We start from the raw sequence: 19,874 nt of genomic DNA on the forward strand, positions 1-19,874 counted from the left end.
GACTGTGTCTACTTATTGGTTATTAGAAATAAAGTTGCTCTAAACATTGTGTATTAGTTTTTAGGTGAACATAAGTTCTCACTTCACGAGGGTAAATGCCCAAGATTTCAACTGCTGAGTCACATGGTAAGTGCATGGGTAGTTTTATAAGAAACTGCCCAAGTATTTTCCAGAGTGGCTATACCATTTTACATTCCCACCAGCTGTGTGTAGGTGATCCAGTTGCTCCACATCCAATATCATAAAAGTGATACTGTCGCTATTTTTAAGTTTAGCATTCTTGATAGCTATATAGTGATATCTCATTAATTTTCATCTCCCTTACAAATAATGTTGGACTTCCTTTCATGTATTTTTTTTGACATCTGTATATCTTCTTCAGTGAGCTTTTTTTTTTTTTTGTCTTTTGCTCATTTTTAATTTTATTTTTTGGTTACCATTGAGTTTTGAGAATTCCTTATATTCTTGATACTAAACTTTTGTTAGATATGTGGTTTGCATATATTTCCTTCCAGTCTGCAGCACGTCTTTCCATTTTCTTCACACAGGCTTTTTTTTTTTAAAGACCAATTTGTTGTGACATAATTCACATAAATATAATCCACCCATTTAAAGTGTACAATTCATTGGCTTTTAGTATATGAACAGAGTGGTTCAACCATTACCACAGTCAACTTCAGAATATTTTTGTCACCCCAAAGTGAAGCTCTGTGCTTCACATCAGCAAAAGTTTTATGGATGGTCTAAGACTACTTTGCTTAGTCCTAGATCTCAAAGATTTTCTCCTTTAAAAAAATAATTTTATAGATTTATATTTTATCATTAAATCCGTACATTCATGCATTTTGAAGTAGTTTTTGTGCAAGAAGTAAGGCTTAGGTCAAGGTTTCCCATTTGTTTGTTTGGTCTATGGATGACCAATGGCTCTAGCGTCTCCTCCATTGAATTGCTTTGCAACTTTGCCGAATATCAGTTAGGCATCTTCATTTACCTCTGGGTTCTCTATTCTGCTCCATTTGTCTATGTGTCTATACCTCCTACTTTGAGCTTTATAAAATTAAATTGACCTATCTGGAAAACAGGATTAGTAATACCTACTCTCCTACTGCTAGGTTGTCAAGAGAGGCAACTGTGATTGCATAAGGTACGCATTCTTGTTGGAAAGAATAAGTTCACTCATCCCTTTTAAATTCTTCCAGCTTATCCAGTTGGCATTGTTCAGTTTTCATATTCATATGAAACCAGGAACCATGATGACTTACCTCTCTGGTGGACATGGGAAAGGTTCACTTTATGGAGTCTTTGCAGCAAAATTAAAATTTCGTGTCCATCTGCTGCCTTTGTGCAGGCTCTCAGGGTTCATCCCACCATCCCAGTGTGTGTTGGTTTAGAAATACAAGCTCATTTTAATAAGCAAAGCATAATAAAAAGGAGAGCTGATGTCCCCTAATCACTTGGCCAATGAAAATAATTTAGGATTAGGTGGGTTGGAATTATCCAGGCCATTGTGAATTTTTGAAAAGCTGCACCATAGATCCTTCTCTCTGCAGCTTTGTTCATTCTGATCACCCCCTATGCTCTCTTTTCCCTGTCTAGTTACATTCTACCCACCCTGAAAATCTACCTTCCACCTCCAGAAGTTAAGTCTGTTCCATCTGCTAACCAGACAGAGAGCTCCTCAATGAAAGTAAAGTTGATTTTATTCATCTCTCTAATCTCAGAGCCTGGCCCCATGATTGGAAAATACAGCTGCTCATTGAATCCAGCTTTCCATAATCTTTTTCCCTTCCAAATGCTTATCTTCTCTCTCAGTGGTTTTTAATCATTTATTGTTTATATGATTCTATGTTTCTGGCTGATGGTTTTTTTCCTTCTCCAATAAATGAGAAAACATCTTGAGGTTAATAACTATAGTTTCTACTTTACTTTCCCCAGAGAGGCTAATGTAGGCTTGGCATGTTTTGAATACATTCACAATATCTTATGCCTAATTGAATATCACAGTTTATGGGCAGTTCCTGATTTATCATGGTTTGGCTTACAGTTTTTCAACTTTATAATAGTGTGAAAGCAGTATGCATTCAGTAGAAACCATACTTTGAATTTTGAGTTTTGATCTTTTCCTGGGCTGATTCTTTGTCTCTGTCTCAGGACGGAGCTACAGCTCCCAGTCAGCCACCCCATCATGAGGGAAACAGCTGATATGCCTACAAGCTTCTATCCCCACGCAACCATGCTATTTTTCACTTTCAGTACAGTAGTCAATAAATTGCGTGAGATAGTCAATGATTTATTGTAAAATAGGCTTTGTGTTGGCCCAGCTGTAGGTTTGTGTAAGTGCTCTGAGCATGTTTAAAGTAACCTAAGCTAAGTTATGATGTTTGGTAGGTTAGGTGTATTAAATCCATTTTTGACTTAACAATATCTTAAACTTACAGTGCATTTATTGGCACATAACCCCATTGTATGTCAAGGGAGATCTTATACATGTTGAATTTACTACCCCATTTTTAAGAAGAGAAAATTGTAGAGTTTCTATTTCTAAAGCCAGGAAGTTCAAAGCAACATCTGAGAAAAGAGTTACGTGTGGTAAATGTATGAGAGTTGCCTTCTTGGGCAAACAAGGAGTTCAGTGGAAGACTCAGAGGAAAAATTATATGCTTGAAATATAGTCCAACAAAGCAAGGGAATCTACAGAGGACACGTCTCAGGTTGACAATATTAAGCCAAAAAGAGCTGCCTGGAAAACTCGAACAGCCTCTAGAGGGCGGAAGTGGGCAGAGGCATAAGGTTCAGCTTGTCTCACATTGATGGATGGATTGTAGCCTTAGGACAGGAGGAGGAAGTCACAGAGGGCAGGACCAGCCAGGCTGCAGTGACGAGTCCTGGAAAGGGTGAAAGAAATCTTTTAACCTATGTTACTGCCAAACGTTATTTTTTTGTAATGTATTGGAAAATAGAATTTTTGGCTAATTAAAATGTTAGTTTATTTGGAAAAGTCTTACTTTGACAGCTCTACTTGTTGAAATATTAATGCCTTAATAAGCACACTTCAGTGATTGTGAACAGTGATTGGTGACTGAGTTCTTTAGGGACCTAAAGTTCACTCTGGGGCTTGTTAATGTGGTGATAGAAAATGCGGTAGGTTAAGTGAATCTGTGTTCACTTCGACATCCACCATCTACCATGGAAATTACACTTTTTAAATTTGTTTTCTAATGGAGGTAAAATCTATATAAAATAAAATGACCATTTTCATTATTTTAAGGGTGCATTTCAGTGGCCTCATATACATTCACTTTGTTGTGCAGCCATCGCCACTACCATCTCCAGAACTGTTTTTATCTTTCCAAATGGAAACTCTATACCCATCAAGCAATAACTCCTCATACTCTCCCTTCCCTGGCAACCCTTGGCATCCACCATCCTGTTATCTATACGAATTTGACTACTCCAGGTGCCTCGTGTACGGGTAATCACACAGTATTTGTCCTCTGGTGACTGGTTATTCCACTTAGCATAATGTCCTCAAATTTCATTTATGTTGTAGCAGGTGTCAGGATGCTGAATAACATTCCATTGTACGTATGTGTATACACTGCATTTTGTTTATCTGCTCATCTGTCAATGGACAGGAAATCACATTTTAAATTTTTTTTGAAAGATATACTTATTTATTTTAAAGAGAGAGAGCGCGCGCAAGTCAGAGGGACAGGGAGAGAGGGAGAGAGAAAACCAAACAGGCTGCACTGAGTACAGAGCCTGAGCTCGTGACTCTGAGGTCACCACCTGAGCTGAAACCAAAGGTGGGACCCTGAACTGACTGTGCCATGCCGGCATCCCAGGAGGTCACTTTTTAGAATAAATCTAAGTATCAGAACTATCTGCTTTCTCTCCCTCCTTAAAAAAAAAAAAAAAAAAAGTATGGAAAAAGAATAGGCAAAATCACTTGCTTCTGAATGCTGCTCCCTTGTTTTGCTCTAGTGCATAAGGAACTAAGATATTTTATAAGGCTAGGGCAGGGAGAAAGCATCCAGGCTGGTTTAAGTCATGGCTCTCCTCAGTCAGTGAAATTACATAAGCAAAACTGAAAACAAGAGGAACTGAGGTTTTGACTTGTTACAAACATCATATCTTTAGTTGCAAATAAGATGAAGGAAAACAAAATAACACTTATTATGACTCTGGTATGAGCAGGACCATGCTTGACACTCCCAGCACATTGTAATGCACTCCTTTACAGCAATTCTGTGAGGCAGACTTTAGACAAATAATTAAAGGACTCTGGATTAATAAGCAAGTGTATAGAGCTCTAAACAAGTTCTATACAATAAAAATCGAATGCACAACACATGTAATTCTCAATTTTGTAGCAGCCAAAAATTAAAAAAATTAAAAAAAATAGGTGAAGTGAATTTAAATAATTTTTTTAGCCCAAGGTATCCAGAATACTATTTCAGTTCATAATGTAAATTATTAATGTAATAGTCGACATTCTTTTTTTTTTATACTAACTCTTTGAAATTCAGGGTTCATTAAGTCAAAACTTCATACCTGTCAGAATGGCTTAAATGAACAACTCAGGAAACAACAGATGTTAGCGAAGATGCAGAGAAAGGATGCAGAGAACCATCTTACACTGTTGGTGGAAATGCAAACTGGAACAGCCACTCCGGAAAACAGTATGGAGTTTGCTCAAAAAGTTAAAAATACAACTACCCTACAGGGCAACCCTGGATGGCTCAGCGGTTTAGTGCCACCTTCATTCAGCCCAGAGCATGATCCTGGAGACCCAAGATCAAGTCCCAAGTCGGGCTCCCTGCATGGAGCCTGCTTCTCCCTCTGCCTGTGTCTCTGCCTCTCTATCTTTCTCTCTCTTTGTGTATCTCATGAATAAATAAATAAATAAAATCTTTTTTTAAAAAAAAGAACTACCCTACAATCCAGCAACTGTTCTACTAGGTATTTATCCGAAGGATACAAAAACAATGATTCAAAGGGGCACCTGCACCCCAATGTTTATAACAGCAATGTCCACAATAGCCAAGCCATGGAAAGAACCCAGATGTCCATCGTTAGATGAATGGATAAAGAAGATGTGGTATAAGGGAATGGAATACTAATACTCAGCCATCAATAAATAAATAAATAAATAAATAAATAAATAAATAAATAAATAAAATCTTGCTATTTGCAAGGACATGGATGGAACTAGAGGGCATTATGCTAAACAAAATAAGTCACTCAGAGAAAGACAAATACCATATGATTTCACTCATACGTGGAATTTAAGAAACAAAACTGATAAACATAGGGGAAGGGAGTGAAAAAATAAAATAAGATAAAGGCAAATGATAAGAGACTCTTAACTCTAGGAAACAAACTGAGGGTTGCTGGAGGGAAGGGTGTGGGGGATGGGGCGCTGGGTGATGGGCGTGAAGGAGGGCAGGTGATGGAATGAGCACTGGGAGTTCTCCACAACGGATGAATCACTAAATTCTACCTCTGAAACTAATAATGCACTGTATGTTAACAAATTTGAATTTAAATAAAAAAGAAAAAGAAATCTAGGGTTTATTTTACACATATAGCACATTTCAGGTTTTCACGTGGCTGGTGGGCTGTGTATTGGCCTGTGCTTCCATGGACCGTAGTGTTCTTTTCATGCTCCGGGAAAGTGTGTTTATCCAGCTAAGTTCAGTGTCTCCCTTCATACTTCATGGATCTCTAGTCCCTTAATGGAAATGCTGGCTCCTATTTTCAAAGCTCTTTGCCACCACATACCTTCACAGAAGAATGACTGGCTGCTCACATAAGAAGGAGGAAAATGTAAACATAAACTTGTACTATTTCCTCTGATTAGTAATTCTAGGATCATTATGCAGCAGCTCGGGAAAGCTGTTCTATGTTAAGACAAATTGTAATATTTTAATAATCTATGATATAAACTGTCTTGTATCTATTCTAGTTTGATATTAGTAGTTTGTGAGGAATCCTGTAGTGTGCATTTGAATGATGTCAGTTTATGTCCACTTTTCAATTTGACCTAAGGAAGCACTACTAGGTTTTGACTGTTGCCTAGGTGTTTGAGAAGCCTAAAGTCATTAAGATAAAATCTAATATCAAAAAATTGGAAGGCAAGTAACTTGTGCAGAAGGAATACTCAGAAAACTTGGGGTGGTTTGGTTAGAGTATAATTAGGGGAGGGTGTGCATAAGGTAGATTTTTCTGGTTTTCAGAAATTGAATTGTAATTTTTTTGATGTGCTATTTCAATTTTTAGTAGCAAATGTGTATGTAGAGGATCTTAATAAAATTGAGACTTATTTGAATAAAAAAAAAAATCTTCCCCTACCCTGATCTATTTGTCTTCCTTTGGAGAACCAGAAAACAAACAAACAGACAAATTGGGTCAGATATTTCTCAATAATTATGTAGTGATTGCTGTTGCTAGGGAAGCATTTTCAGTAACTGGAGAGAATAGCCTCAGGCTCCTTGATTAAAAGGACAAACAATAACAAGAAAACTGGAGAAAAAGAACCTCAGAAAAAATGCTATTAAATTATAAATTGTGAAGAAAATAAAAGTAAAGGGCCTTCCCATTTTTTAAAGTTTATCTTTCTAACCATGAAAGTAACAGAAAACACAATAAAGCAGATAAAAGAAAAAAATTACCTCAAATTCCACTTTCTATAGAGGACTTCCAAGAACTTTGAGAGCTGAAGTGGGAATGCCTTGTTATTTTATGTTTCCCTCATCTGTTACAGTCAAGAGAGCACCTTCCTCCACAAGAGTGTTTCCTTTAGGAAACAAAACCTGCCTGCTTTCGATGTGTGCACATCTGTTGTTAGCATTCTGCTTTGGGGATTGGGGCTTGGAAGTGGGTAAATATGTTGAGAAAAATATAGAAGCTGGAATGAATGACAGATGAAGATCAGATTAGACTCACTAGAATTAGAATACTTTTTTTTGTTTGTTTTATGTAATGCCCTGTGTGACACCCCAGCCCCACAAATAAATATTAAGTGAGTGGATCCATATACTCATTCAGCAGACACATACCACATGTCAGAAGACACCAGGCTCAGTGCTGAGTCTTGAGTTACATAGGTGACCAAGACACCAATCCAGTTCCTCCTTGTAAAGAAAGGCTCCCACCCCCCCACCCCCCACACCACTGCTTCCACCGAGGGAGATGCTTTCCAAACTAGCAGGATGACCCAGGTGAAAGATTAAATGAAACAGAGCTTGGAGCTAAGAGAAATAAGTGGCAAATCCATGTATTTGCTACATTTGAGAACAGTTAAAATCCTGCCTTTGATTCACAACAGTAATAATATCATTTTGATCTTTACGAGAAAAAAAAAGCCAACTGCAATCTCTCTTTTTGGCATTTGTCACAAGAGCAAACCCATCCATGATGGCAGCAGATATAATGTCTTCTAGGATTATAATTTATGTTTTCTGAGTTCCCCAGCCTTGAATTACTTTGTCAAGTGTGTGATGTCCAGGGAGGGTTAAGAAAAAAAAAAATGCTATATTCAGTGCCTTCAGTGACTTTAGACTATTTAGGAAATAGATTCTTATAACACACCGGGAAACTCTATACTCTGTAGCATTTCCTATTCTATAAAAACATTTTTGTAAACTGAATACACTATTTTGTAAATATAATGGGGCTGAATTTCACCATGAAAAAAAAAAAAAGCTCTGAACTCCGGGTTTTAAGAGTCCATGTGTGGGTGACTGGAGACAAGTTTATGAACCCACAGAAAGTAGACCGCTGGAAGGAGACATCTACATAAAGCTGAAACTCAGAAAAAGTGTCATTCTCGAGGGGAGGAGCAAGATGGCGGAAGAGCAGGGTCTCCAAATCACCTGTCTCCACCAAACTACCTAGAAAACCTTCAAATTATCCTGAAAATCTATGAATTCGGCCTGAGATTTAAAGAGAGACCAGCTGGAATGCTACAGTGAGAAGAGTTCGCGCATCTATCAAGGTAGGAAGACGGGGAAAAAGAAATAAAGAAACAAAGGCCTCCAAGGGGGAGGGGCCCCGCGAGGAGCCGGGCTGAGGCCGGGGCGAGTGTCCCCAGGACAGGAGAGCCCCGTCCCGGAGGAGCAGGAGCTGCACCGACCTTCCCGGGGGAAAGGGGCTCGCGGGGAGTTGGAGCAGGACCCAGGAGGGCGAGGATGCCCTCGGGCTCCCCGGGACAGTAACAGCAACTGCGAGCCCAGGAGAGTGCGCCGAGCTCCCTAAGGGCTGCAGCGCGCACGGCGGGACCCGGCGGGACCCGGAGCAGCTGAAGGGGCTCGGGCGGCGGCTCCGCGGAGGGGGCTGCGCGGCCCCGGGAGCAGCTCGGAGGGGCTCGGGCAGAGGAAGAGGCTCCGTGCGGAGGGGGCTGCGCGGTTCCAGGAGCAGCTCGGAGGGGCTCGGGGGCGGCTCCGCGGAGGGGGCTGCGGGGCGGGAGCGCGAATCCACCAGCGCAGGCTCCGGAGCACAGGGCGCCGGGACACAGCCCAGGATCCCGCCTCCCCCGGGACAGGCAGAGGCCGGGAGGGCCCAGGACAGCGAGGACGCTCCTGCCCCAGCTGAGCACATCAGCGGCCCCGCCCCGGAGCCTCCAGGCCCTGCAGACGGAGTTCCTGCCGGAGCTGAATCCAGGTTTCCAGAGCTGCCCCGCCACTGGGGCTGTTCCTCCTGCGGCCTCACGGGGTAAACAACCCCCACCGAGCCCTGCACCAGGCAGGGGCACAGCAGCTCCCCCAACTGCTAACACCTGAAAATCAGCACAACAGGCCCCTCCCCCAGAACACCAGCTAGACGGACAACTTCCAGGAGAAGCCAAGGGACTTAAAGAACACAGAATCAGAAGATACTCCCCTGTGGTTCTTTTTTTTTGTTTTGTTTTTGTTTTTGTTTTGTTTTGCTTTTTGATTTGTTTCCTTCCCCCACCCCCTTTTTTTCTCCTTTCTTTTTCGTTCTCTTTTTCTTTTTTTTTCTTTTTTCTCGTTTTTTTTTTTCTTTTCTTCCCTTTTTTTTTCTCTTTCTCTTTTCTTTCCTTCTTTCTCTCCTCTCTTTTTCTCTTTTTCCCAATACAATTTGCTTTTGGCCACTCTGCACTGAGCAAAATGACTAGAAGGAAAACCTCACCTCAAAAGAAAGAATCAGAAACAGTCCTCTCTCCCACAGAGTTACAAAATCTGGATTACAATTCAATGTCAGAAAGCCAATTCAGAAGCACTATTATACAGCTACTGGTGGCTCTAGAAAAAAGTATAAAGGACTCAAGAGACTTCATGACTGCAGAATTTAGAGCTAATCAGGCAGAAATTAAAAATCAATTGAATGAGATGCAATCCAAACTAGAAGTCCTAACGACGAGGGTTAACGAGGTGGAAGAACGAGTGAGTGACATAGAAGACAAGTTGATAGCAAAGAGGGAAACTGAGGAAAAAAGAGACAAACAATTAAAAGACCATGAAGATAGATTAAGGGAAATAAACGACAACCTGAGGAAGAAAAACCTACGTTTAATTGGGGTTCCCGAGGGCGCCGAAAGGGACAGAGGGCCAGAATATGTATTTGAACAAATTCTAGCTGAAAACTTTCCTAATCTGGGAAGGGAAACAGGCATTCAGATCCAGGAAATAGAGAGATCCCCCCCTAAAATCAACAAAAACCGTTCAACACCTCGACATTTAATTGTGAAGCTTGCAAATTCCAAAGATAAGGAGAAGATCCTTAAAGCAGCAAGAGACAAGAAATCCCTGACTTTTATGGGGAGGAGTATTAGGGTAACAGCAGACCTCTCCACAGAGACCTGGCAGGCCAGAAAGGGCTGGCAGGATATATTCAGGGTCCTAAATGAGAAGAACATGCAACCAAGAATACTTTATCCAGCAAGGCTCTCATTCAAAATGGAAGGAGAGATAAAGAGCTTCCAAGACAGGCAGCAACTAAAAGAACATGTGACCTCCAAACCAGCTCTGCAAGAAATTTTAAGGGGGCCTCTTAAAATTCCCCTTTAAGAAGAAGTTCAGTGGAACAGTCCACAAAAACAAGGACTGAATAGATATCATGATGACACTAAACTCATATCTCTCAATAGTAACTCTGAATGTGAACGGGCTTAATGACCCCATCAAAAGGCGCAGGGTTTCAGACTGGATAAAAAAGCAGGACCCATCTATTTGCTGTCTACAAGAGACTCATTTTAGACAGAAGGACACCTACAGCCTGAAAATAAAAGGTTGGAGAACCATTTACCATTCGAATGGTCCTCAAAAGAAAGCAGGGGTAGCCATCCTTATATCAGATAAACTAAAATTTACCCCAAAGACTGTAGTGAGAGATGAAGAGGGACACTATATCATACTTAAAGGATCTATTCAACAAGAGGACTTAACAATCCTCAATATATATGCTCCGAATGTGGGAGCTGCCAAATATATAAATCAATTATTAACCAAAGTGAAGAAATACTTAGATAATAATACACTTATACTTGGTGACTTCAATCTAGCTCTTTCTATACTCGATAGGTCTTCTAAGCAAAACATCTCCAAAGAAACGAGAGCTTTAAATGATACACTGGACCAGATGGATTTCACAGATATCTACAGAACTTTACATCCAAACTCAACTGAATACACATTCTTCTCAAGCGCACATGGAACTTTCTCCAGAATAGACCACATATTGGGTCACAAATCGGGTCTGAACCGATACCAAAAGATTGGGATTGTCCCCTGCATATTCTCGGACCATAATGCCTTGAAATTAGAACTAAATCACAACAAGAAGTTTGGAAGGACCTCAAACACATGGAGGTTAAGGACCATCCTGCTAAAAGATAAAAGGGTCAACCAGGAAATTAAGGAAGAATTAAAAAGATTCATGGAAACTAATGAGAATGAAGATACAACCGTTCAAAATCTTTGGGATGCAGCAAAAGCAGTCCTAAGGGGGAAATACATCGCAATACAAGCATCCATTCAAAAACTGGAAAGAACTCAAATACAAAAGCTAACCTTACACATAAAGGAGCTAGAGAAAAAACAGCAAATAGATCCTACACCCAAGAGAAGAAGGGAGTTAATAAAGATTCGAGCAGAACTCAACGAAATCGAGACCAGAAGAACTGTGGAACAGATCAACAGAACCAGGAGTTGGTTCTTTGAAAGAATTAATAAGATAGATAAACCATTAGCCAGCCTTATTAAAAAGAAGAGAGAGAAGACTCAAATTAATAAAATCTTGAATGAGAAAGGAGAGATCACTACCAACACCAAGGAAATACAAACGATTTTAAAAACATATTATGAACAGCTATACGCCAATAAATTAAGCAATCTAGAAGAAATGGACGCATTCCTGGAAAGCCACAAACTACCAAAACTGGAACAGGAAGAAATAGAAAACCTGAACAGGCCAATAACCAGGGAGGAAATTGAAGCAGTCATCAAAAACCTCCCAAGACACAAGAGTCCAGGGCCAGATGGCTTCCCAGGAGAATTTTATCAAACGTTTAAAGAAGAAATCATACCTATTCTCCTAAAGCTGTTTGGAAAGATAGAAAGAGATGGAGTACTTCCAAATTCGTTCTATGAAGCCAGCATCACCTTAATTCCAAAGCCAGACAAAGACCCCGCCAAAAAGGAGAATTACAGACCAATATCCCTGATGAACATGGATGCAAAAATTCTCAACAAGATACTAGCCAATAGGATCCAACAGTACATTAAGAAAATTATTCACCATGACCAAGTAGGATTTATCCCTGGGACACAAGGCTGGTTCAACACCCGTAAAACAATCAATGTGATTCATCATATCAGCAAGAGAAAAACCAAGAACCATATGATCCTCTCATTGGATGCAGAGAAAGCATTTGACAAAATACAGCATCCATTCCTGATCAAAACTCTTCAGAGTGTAGGGATAGAGGGAACATTCCTCGACATCTTAAAAGCCATCTACGAAAAGCCCACAGCAAATATCATTCTCAATGGGGAAGCACTGGGAGCCTTTCCCCTAAGATCAGGAACAAGACAGGGATGTCCACTCTCACCACTGCTATTCAACATAGTACTGGAAGTCCTAGCCTCAGCAATCAGACAACAGAAAGACATTAAAGGCATTCAAATTGGCAAAGAAGAAGTCAAACTCTCCCTCTTCGCCGATGACATGATACTCTACATAGAAAGCCCAAAAGTCTCCACCCCAAGATTGCTAGAACTCATACAGCAATTCGGTAGCGTGGCAGGATACAAAATCAATGCCCAGAAGTCAGTGGCATTTCTATACACTAACAATGAGACTGAAGAAAGAGAAATTAAGGAGTCAATCCCATTTACAATTGCACCCAAAAGCATAAGATACCTAGGAATAAACCTCACCAAAGATGTAAAGGATCTATACCCTAAAAACTATAGAACACTTCTGAAAGAAATTGAGGAAGACACAAAGAGATGGAAAAATATTCCATGCTCATGGATTGGCAGAATTAATATTGTGAAAATGTCAATGTTACCCAGGGCAATATACACGTTTAATGCAATCCCTATCAAAATACCATGGACTTTCTTCAGAGAGTTAGAACAAATTATTTTAAGATTTGTGTGGAATCAGAAAAGACCCCGAATAGCCAGGGGAATTTTAAAAAAGAAAACCATATCTGGGGGCATCACAATGCCAGATTTCAGGTTGTACTACAAAGCTGTGGTCATCAAGACAGTGTGGTACTGGCACAAAAACAGACACATAGATCAGTGGAACAGAATAGAGAACCCAGAAGTGGACCCTGAACTTTATGGTCAACTAATATTCGATAAAGGAGGAAAGACTATCCATTGGAAGAAAGACAGTCTCTTCAATAAATGGTGCTGGGAAAATTGGACATCCACATGCAGAAGAATGAAACTAGACCACTCTCTTTCACCATACACAAAGATAAACTCAAAATGGATGAAAGATCTAAATGTGAGACAAGATTCCATCAAAATCCTAGAGAAGAACACAGGCAACACCCTTTTTGAACTCGGCCATAGTAACTTCTTGCAAGATACATCCACGAAGGCAAAAGAAACAAAAGCAAAAATGAACTATTGGGACTTCATCAAGATAAGAAGCTTTTGCACAGCAAAGGATACAGTCAACAAAACTCAAAGACAACCTACAGAATGGGAGAATATATTTGCAAATGACATATCAGATAAAGGGCTAGTTTCCAAGATCTATAAAGAACTTATTAAACTCAACACCAAAGAAACAAACAATCCAATCATGAAATGGGCAAAAGACATGAACAGAAATCTCACAGAGGAAGACATAGACATGGCCAACATGCATATGAGAAAATGCTCTGCATCACTTGCCATCAGGGAAATACAAATCAAAACTACAATGAGATACCACCTCACACCAGTGAGAATGGGGAAAATTAACAAGGCAGGAAACAACAAATGTTGGAGAGGATGCGGAGAAAAGGGAACCCTCTTACACTGTTGGTGGGAATGTGAACTGGTGCAGCCACTCTGGAAAACTGTGTGGAGGTTCCTCAAACAGTTAAAAATAGACCTGCCCTACGACCCAGCAATTGCACTGTTGGGGATTTACCCCAAAGATACAAATGCAATGAAACGCCGGGACACCTGCACCCCGATGTTTCTAGCAGCAATGGCCACGATAGCCAAACTGTGGAAGGAGCCTCGGTGTCCAATGAAAGATGAATGGATAAAGAAGATGTGGTTTATGTATACAATGGAATATTACTCAGCTATTAGAAATGACAAATACCCACCATTTGCTTCAACGTGGATGGAACTGGAGGGTATTATGCTGAGTGAAGTAAGTCTGTCAGAGAAGGACAAACATTATATGTTCTCATTCATTTGGGGAATATAAATAATAGTGAAAGGGAAAATAAGGGAAGGGAGAAGAAATGTGTGGGAAATATCAGAAAGGGAGACAGAACATAAAGACTGCTAACTCTGGGAAACAAACTAGGGGTGGTAGAAGGGGAGGAGGGCGGGGGGTGGGAGTGAATGGGTGACGGGCACTGGGTGTTATTCTGTATGATAGTAAATTGAACACCAATAAAAAAATAAATTAAAAAAAAAAAGTGTCATTCTCAGTGAAGAGATATATTAGAAACCAAACCAAACCAAGCCACAAAAACAACAACAAAATATCACACACAGGAAAACTGTTAAGGAAATGCACTTCTTTTGGTCTAGATGGAGGAGGCCCATGTATGCTAGGAGAAAAAGAGAACATTTTGATACCTATAAGAATATAAATATCATACTTATAATAAACCAGAATGCAAGAAGTTGTATTGTCATGAAATTAAGCATTACGTAGAGTATGTAAATATGCACATTACATATGTCTGTATGTAATATGCCCATAGCCTGTCTATATGATCATATGTAAATATGGGCCCTTTCACCTTCTTTAAAAATTATCTCATTGGGGTAGAGTTTTTGTCTTGCTATCTGCTCAAGGATGGGACAGTTGGCTTCTCGGGTCTCTGTGATACATCTGTCCAATCAGTGTGCTCGGAGATTTCTCTACTCTTCACTTGCAGCTTGACTACTGCCTTGCCAAGTCTTGCCAAGTTAACATTTATTACTCAGCATATCCATTTTCCGAGGGACTCTGGAGGTGCAGAAGAGCTTAGATCTATTAATGCCCTGGAGCCCAGTTGGTGAAATGAAATACCAGGCAGTTGTGTGTCATCTAGGGGGTAGCAGCCTCAAAGTAGCCGGCTGTTCCCGTTCTTCCTAACAGACATGCTCAGCCTTTTTGATGACCGTGGGGAATGTTAATAGTCAAACCAGCAGGTATTACCAAGAATTTTCTTGCTTCATCTAAAAGTACATATGAATTGACGTTCCCAACATGAATAATGTTTTCTTCCCCTCTCCACGATACCTTGGTACCTTCAGATCTGTTAAAAAGATCATACACAGGGCTCATGGCATTGTGTCCCCCGGAACACCAGTTGGCATAGAGCTTTTCTGAACATGCTATTTCTGGAAGCCTTGATTTAAGCTCAGGTGGTGATCTCGGGGTCTTAGGGTTAAGCCCCGAGGGGGGCTCCGTGCTTACCGTGGAGCCTGCTTGGGATTCTCTTTCTCCGTGTCCCTCTGCCCGCCCCCCTCCACCCCTCCAGCCCTCTCCTGCATGCATGGACTCCTGTCTCTCAAATGAATCTTTAAAAAAAAAATCCTTTTAAGTGCTGGTCTGCTGCTTATTGGCTGTTAGACTTTGAACAAATTCTATAATCTCTCTGAACCTCATGTTTCTTATTTTTAAATGGTGATAATAAGACTCATCTCACATAGCTATTGAGAACTAACTAGCAAATGATCAAATAAAAAAAAAAAATTGTTGACCTCAGGCTGGGTCCTGTCCGCCATCGCGTTGTCGCGGACCCGCTGTGTTTCAGGACCTCCCTCCTGCGGTGGCAGCCAGGTGGCCGTCAGGGGCCTGGGTCTCCTCTGTCCAGAGGCTGTGCTGTGTGGCCCGAGAAGATTAACCTGAGAGGATCCGCCTGAGGGAAGCTGGGCCTCGAGTCTGGCAGTAGGTGCAGGTAACGGCCAGTTTCCAGTTAGGGGCAGGCGGGAACCCTTCCCTGTGAGGAATCTGCACCAGGCGGGAGGAGAGTCGAGGTGGGGGGAGCGAGTGAGACGGGGAGACAGGGCCTCGAGCAGGCACCTCGGGGAAGACGTGGCTTCGCTGCCCGTGCTGCAGCCCCGGGCGTGCCGCCACACACCCCTCAGAGTCCGGGGAGCGGTGCCCTTCCCTGGGTCTTCTCTCCGTGTTCACTTTCCTCGGTCCCTGGAAGTCCCAGAGCAAGTCCCAGGGCAAGCTCGCCCCCGCCATGCTTCAGGCCCGGCCGCAGACCCCTGCGACCCCGGACCCCGAGGGTGAGAGGCGGGCGGGCCACAGCTCCAGGCCCTGCTACCTGGGAAAGCTCTAAGAGCTGCCTGAAGCATACGGGGTTTGAGGAAGGGAAAAAGGAGTCAATTACTTGTACTTCCCAGAGACCTGCCGGCCGTCTGCTCTGTCGGTGCAGGGGTGCCCCACACAGCCCCCGGGTGCCGCACGGATGGCTGCCCTTCCTTGGCTTCAGGCCTGGGAAAGTCCGTCCTGGGTCAGGGCTGGAAGTTGTCCTGGATGCTTGAAGGAAATTTGTCTGGGAAAAAGCTCAATAGGTAATACGCGCCTTTTCAGTACTGGCTTTCTGGAAACAATGTCTCACCTCTCTTGTATAATCCAAATTGGCCATTTGACTAGATTTCACCCCGTGAAATAAATGTTTCACAGTTTTGGTGTAGAGAATTCTTTAATTGAAATAAGTCATCCCAGAGGGAAAAGGAGATAGCTCTTGCAATTCTGTATTTGTGATTCCTAAATTGTTTCCAATTCATCTTCAGTTTTTCCTTCACCCGTGCATCAAGCACTTATTGGGCACCACTGTTCGCCAAGCATGGTATTAGGCACTTGGTACAAAGCTAAAAGAGATGGCCTTCTGGCCCTATATGTGTTACAGCCTCACTGGACAGCCCCTTGAGGAGCAGGAAGCTATAGGAGTCTGGAAGGTTCTCAGTGTGAGGCCTGCCCAGAAGCCATCCAAGCCCAGAAGAGGGATCTCTGAACAGAGTGTATGTGGTTAATGGACAGAGTTGTGTCCTCCCAAATTTCCTGTGTTGAAACTCTCACCTCTCATGTGACTGTAGTTGGATATAGGGCTTTTAGGAGGTACCTAAGGCTATATGAGATCATAGGGTGGAGTCCTAATTCACCAGGATTGGTGGCCTTATTAGAAGAGGATGAGAGAGAGATCTGTCCACATGCACACACTGACGAAAAACCATGTCAGCAGACGCGGGAGGGTGGCCATCTGCAACCAGGAAGAGCACTCTCACCAGAGCCTGACCTCACTTGGCATCCTGATCCTAGACTTACAGCTTCGAAGACTGTGAGAAAATAAATTTCTGTTGTTCAAGCTATGGTATTAGTTATGGCAGCCTGAGCCAACTAAGACAGTCTGTGTGTGTTGGGGGGTGACAGGGTCAGGGGAGCTTTCTAGAACTGTTGGCATTTCACCTGCCCCTGGAGAACTGTCTGACTTTGTCACCAGACCTTAAAGACAAACGTGTAGGGCTGGCTTCTTGTACAATCTAAAATTTTTGAACAGAAGCATTTCCTCGTGAAGTCTGGGATGGCTTCTTGAGGACCCGACAAAGTCAGTACAATCCTCTCCTACTTGGTCCCATCAGAGCCCAGATTAAATCCTACCACGTCTGCAAAGCTTCTGGCACTATCCATAATAGAACAGACATCTCTCTCCTTGGGAATTATTCAAAACCCAATGACATTTTCATTAGCACGAGGATCTGGCTTTGAGCAAGTGCTTAGTGTAGGTCTTACTGAAAATTTTAGGTTGATATGTGTCTTTACCAGACTGCATTCTCGTTTCCACATTTCTTCCTGCGTGTGCATTTACTGAGGACTCATCTGACTTGTTTGCTGGAAAGAATGGAAATAACTCGATGGGCTTTAAAGGTATCTTTTTTTCCTTTAAACTCTGTCGCTCAATGTTGAGGAGATAAAAGGTGGAGGAGGAAGGGTAAAGGCAGAGACGTGGGATAGGAAAGGACTGGGAGAAGCAGAGAGATCACCTTTACCTACCAGTATCACCAGTGCCAGCCCCTGCCAGCTCCTAACCCTTAGACACCTGAGGCCTGAGAGGAGTGGCGCCCACAGGCCTGTGGCACAGGGTCCTGCTTTAAGGAACAAGCTGCATATTGCACCCTCTGTGCCGACTGCAGCGAGCCAGTGGAAGTCTCTGTGAGGGGACCCTCACCAAGAGGGGGTGTGAGCCTCTAGGGCCAAGTGAAGGGGCTTATGGAGAGCACTGAGCACTCCTGACGCTTGGAGGGAGGTACGCCCCTCCACAGGGCAGAGACAGGAGGGATTGAGAGAAGGAGATCGCACCTAACCAGGTTGATAGGATTCCTCTTCTTGGCCTGGTCTGCTGACAGCCCTTCAGGACACAGGACCCACATGATTTCAAGTGTGGCTTGCTCCCTGGCTTGCACAGAGAGATTTGGAAATACAGTCTTGAAACGCTCCCATGAGCTTCAAGAAGAGGGTGACAGATGGCAGGATATGTAGGATGCAGAGTTAGAACCCATGATAACATCTCTGGAGAGTTCTTAGGGAAAGCATACTTATCCATGCAAAGCCGGTGAAGAAGGAAAATAGGCCATTCCACAATGGACAGATGAGAGATAGACCATCTCCTCATTTTCAAACTTCACAGGACTTCCCTTCAAGGCTAACACAATCCTGGGTTATTTGACAAAAGTATACCTTAATGATTTTCAAGTAAAGCTCATAAGTGAATTTGGAATCATTTAGACCTATTATTATGTCTCTCTGCTTATTTATTTATTTATTTATTTATTTATTTATTTATTTATTTACTTATGGTGGGCAAATACTCCTAAGTGTGTTTTAACTTCATATAGACAGTGAAACTGAGGCACTAGGAAGGGTTACATAGCAAATCAGCCCTACCTTTATACCTTTCTGAAGTATATGCAGCTTTTCCAGCTTACGTGTTCTCCAGATGTATGCCTGTTTACTCTCCAGGAGATGATGTGGCGTATATGCAACATATATGATTTTAGGACATAAAAAACCCTTGGTGGGATGAGCACTGGGTTTTATGCTAAATGTTGGCAAATTGAACTCCAATTTAAAAAATTAAAAAAAAAAAAAACCCTGGATCTTCTAGACCTTATGGACTGTGTGACTTAGGGGAAATTCTTGAACAAATTCTTGAACTTGAATGCATTTTGAACATTAATTTCCACATGTGCAAACCAGAGATAGAAGTACGTCCCTCACAAACATTATATGGTCTCATTCATTTGGGGAATATAAATGACAGTGAAAAGGAATAGAGGAGAAGGGAGAAGAAATGGGTAGGAAATATCAGAAAGGGAGACAGAACATGGAAGACTCCTAACTCTGGGAAACGAACTTGGGGTGGTGGAAGGGGTGGAGGGCGGGGCGTGGGGGGTGACTGGGTGACGGGCACTGAGGGGGGCACTTGATGGGATGAGCACTGGGTGTTATTCTGTATGTTGGCAAACTGAACACCAATAAAAAATAAATTTATTATTAAAAAAAAAGAAGTACGTCCCTCAAATGTTCATGAGGATAAACAACCCAGCGTTTTAAAACCTAGTACACTGCTTTGCTGAATAATTTAGAGGAGGAGGAGGAGACAAAGTTCCCATTTTCAATTGTAACATCTTTTTAATAGTGAAGGACCTAGTTAATGAAATAGATAATCATTATTTCAAAGAAGTGCTTTCAACCTCTCTACAAGATGCAAATTCCAGTTAACGTGGCCATAATCATCCTCATTGGCCCCACTTCCCCTTCAGACATGTATCTAAGAACATTGCATTCCTACATTGTTAAACATAGCTTAAACTATGGCCTTGCGTCTTCAAAACGTATATGAGAGATACATAGAGTTTGCCCACTGTTTTCTGTTTAATGTTTAGACGGCCTTGCCACCTCCCAGAAGCTGGAGCGACAGCGGGAGAAGTGGGAGAGGAACCACTGGCCCAGGAAAGGTCTGTCTCGGCGTTCCATCAGCAAAGAGCGATGGGTGGAGACGCTGGTGGTGGCTGACACGAAGATGATCGAGTATCATGGGAGTGACAATGTGGAGTCCTATATCCTCACCATCATGAACATGGTATGTCAGACTCTGGAGTAGGGAGAGACAGCTGGCAAACAGGTGTCACCTTCCAAAAATCAGAGACCTTTTTTTGTTC

The 19,874-nt window shown here is 42.1% G+C and overlaps 1 protein-coding gene across 1 annotated transcript in view; it reads left to right on the forward strand.

Moving 5' to 3' along the window:
• The window catches only part of ADAMTS12 (ADAM metallopeptidase with thrombospondin type 1 motif 12), a 312,048-nt gene that overhangs the window by 159,352 nt on the left and 132,822 nt on the right, over positions 1 to 19,874 (forward strand). Inside the window, exon 4 of the mRNA XM_035714864.2 lies at positions 19,599 to 19,795. Within this exon, the coding sequence (XP_035570757.2) occupies positions 19,599 to 19,795 (197 nt within the window). The remainder of the gene's footprint in view (positions 1 to 19,598; positions 19,796 to 19,874) is intronic.

This window comes from Canis lupus, chromosome 4 (genome assembly GCF_003254725.2).
Source record: "Canis lupus dingo isolate Sandy chromosome 4, ASM325472v2, whole genome shotgun sequence".
NCBI classification, from domain to species: Eukaryota; Metazoa; Chordata; class Mammalia; order Carnivora; family Canidae; genus Canis; species Canis lupus.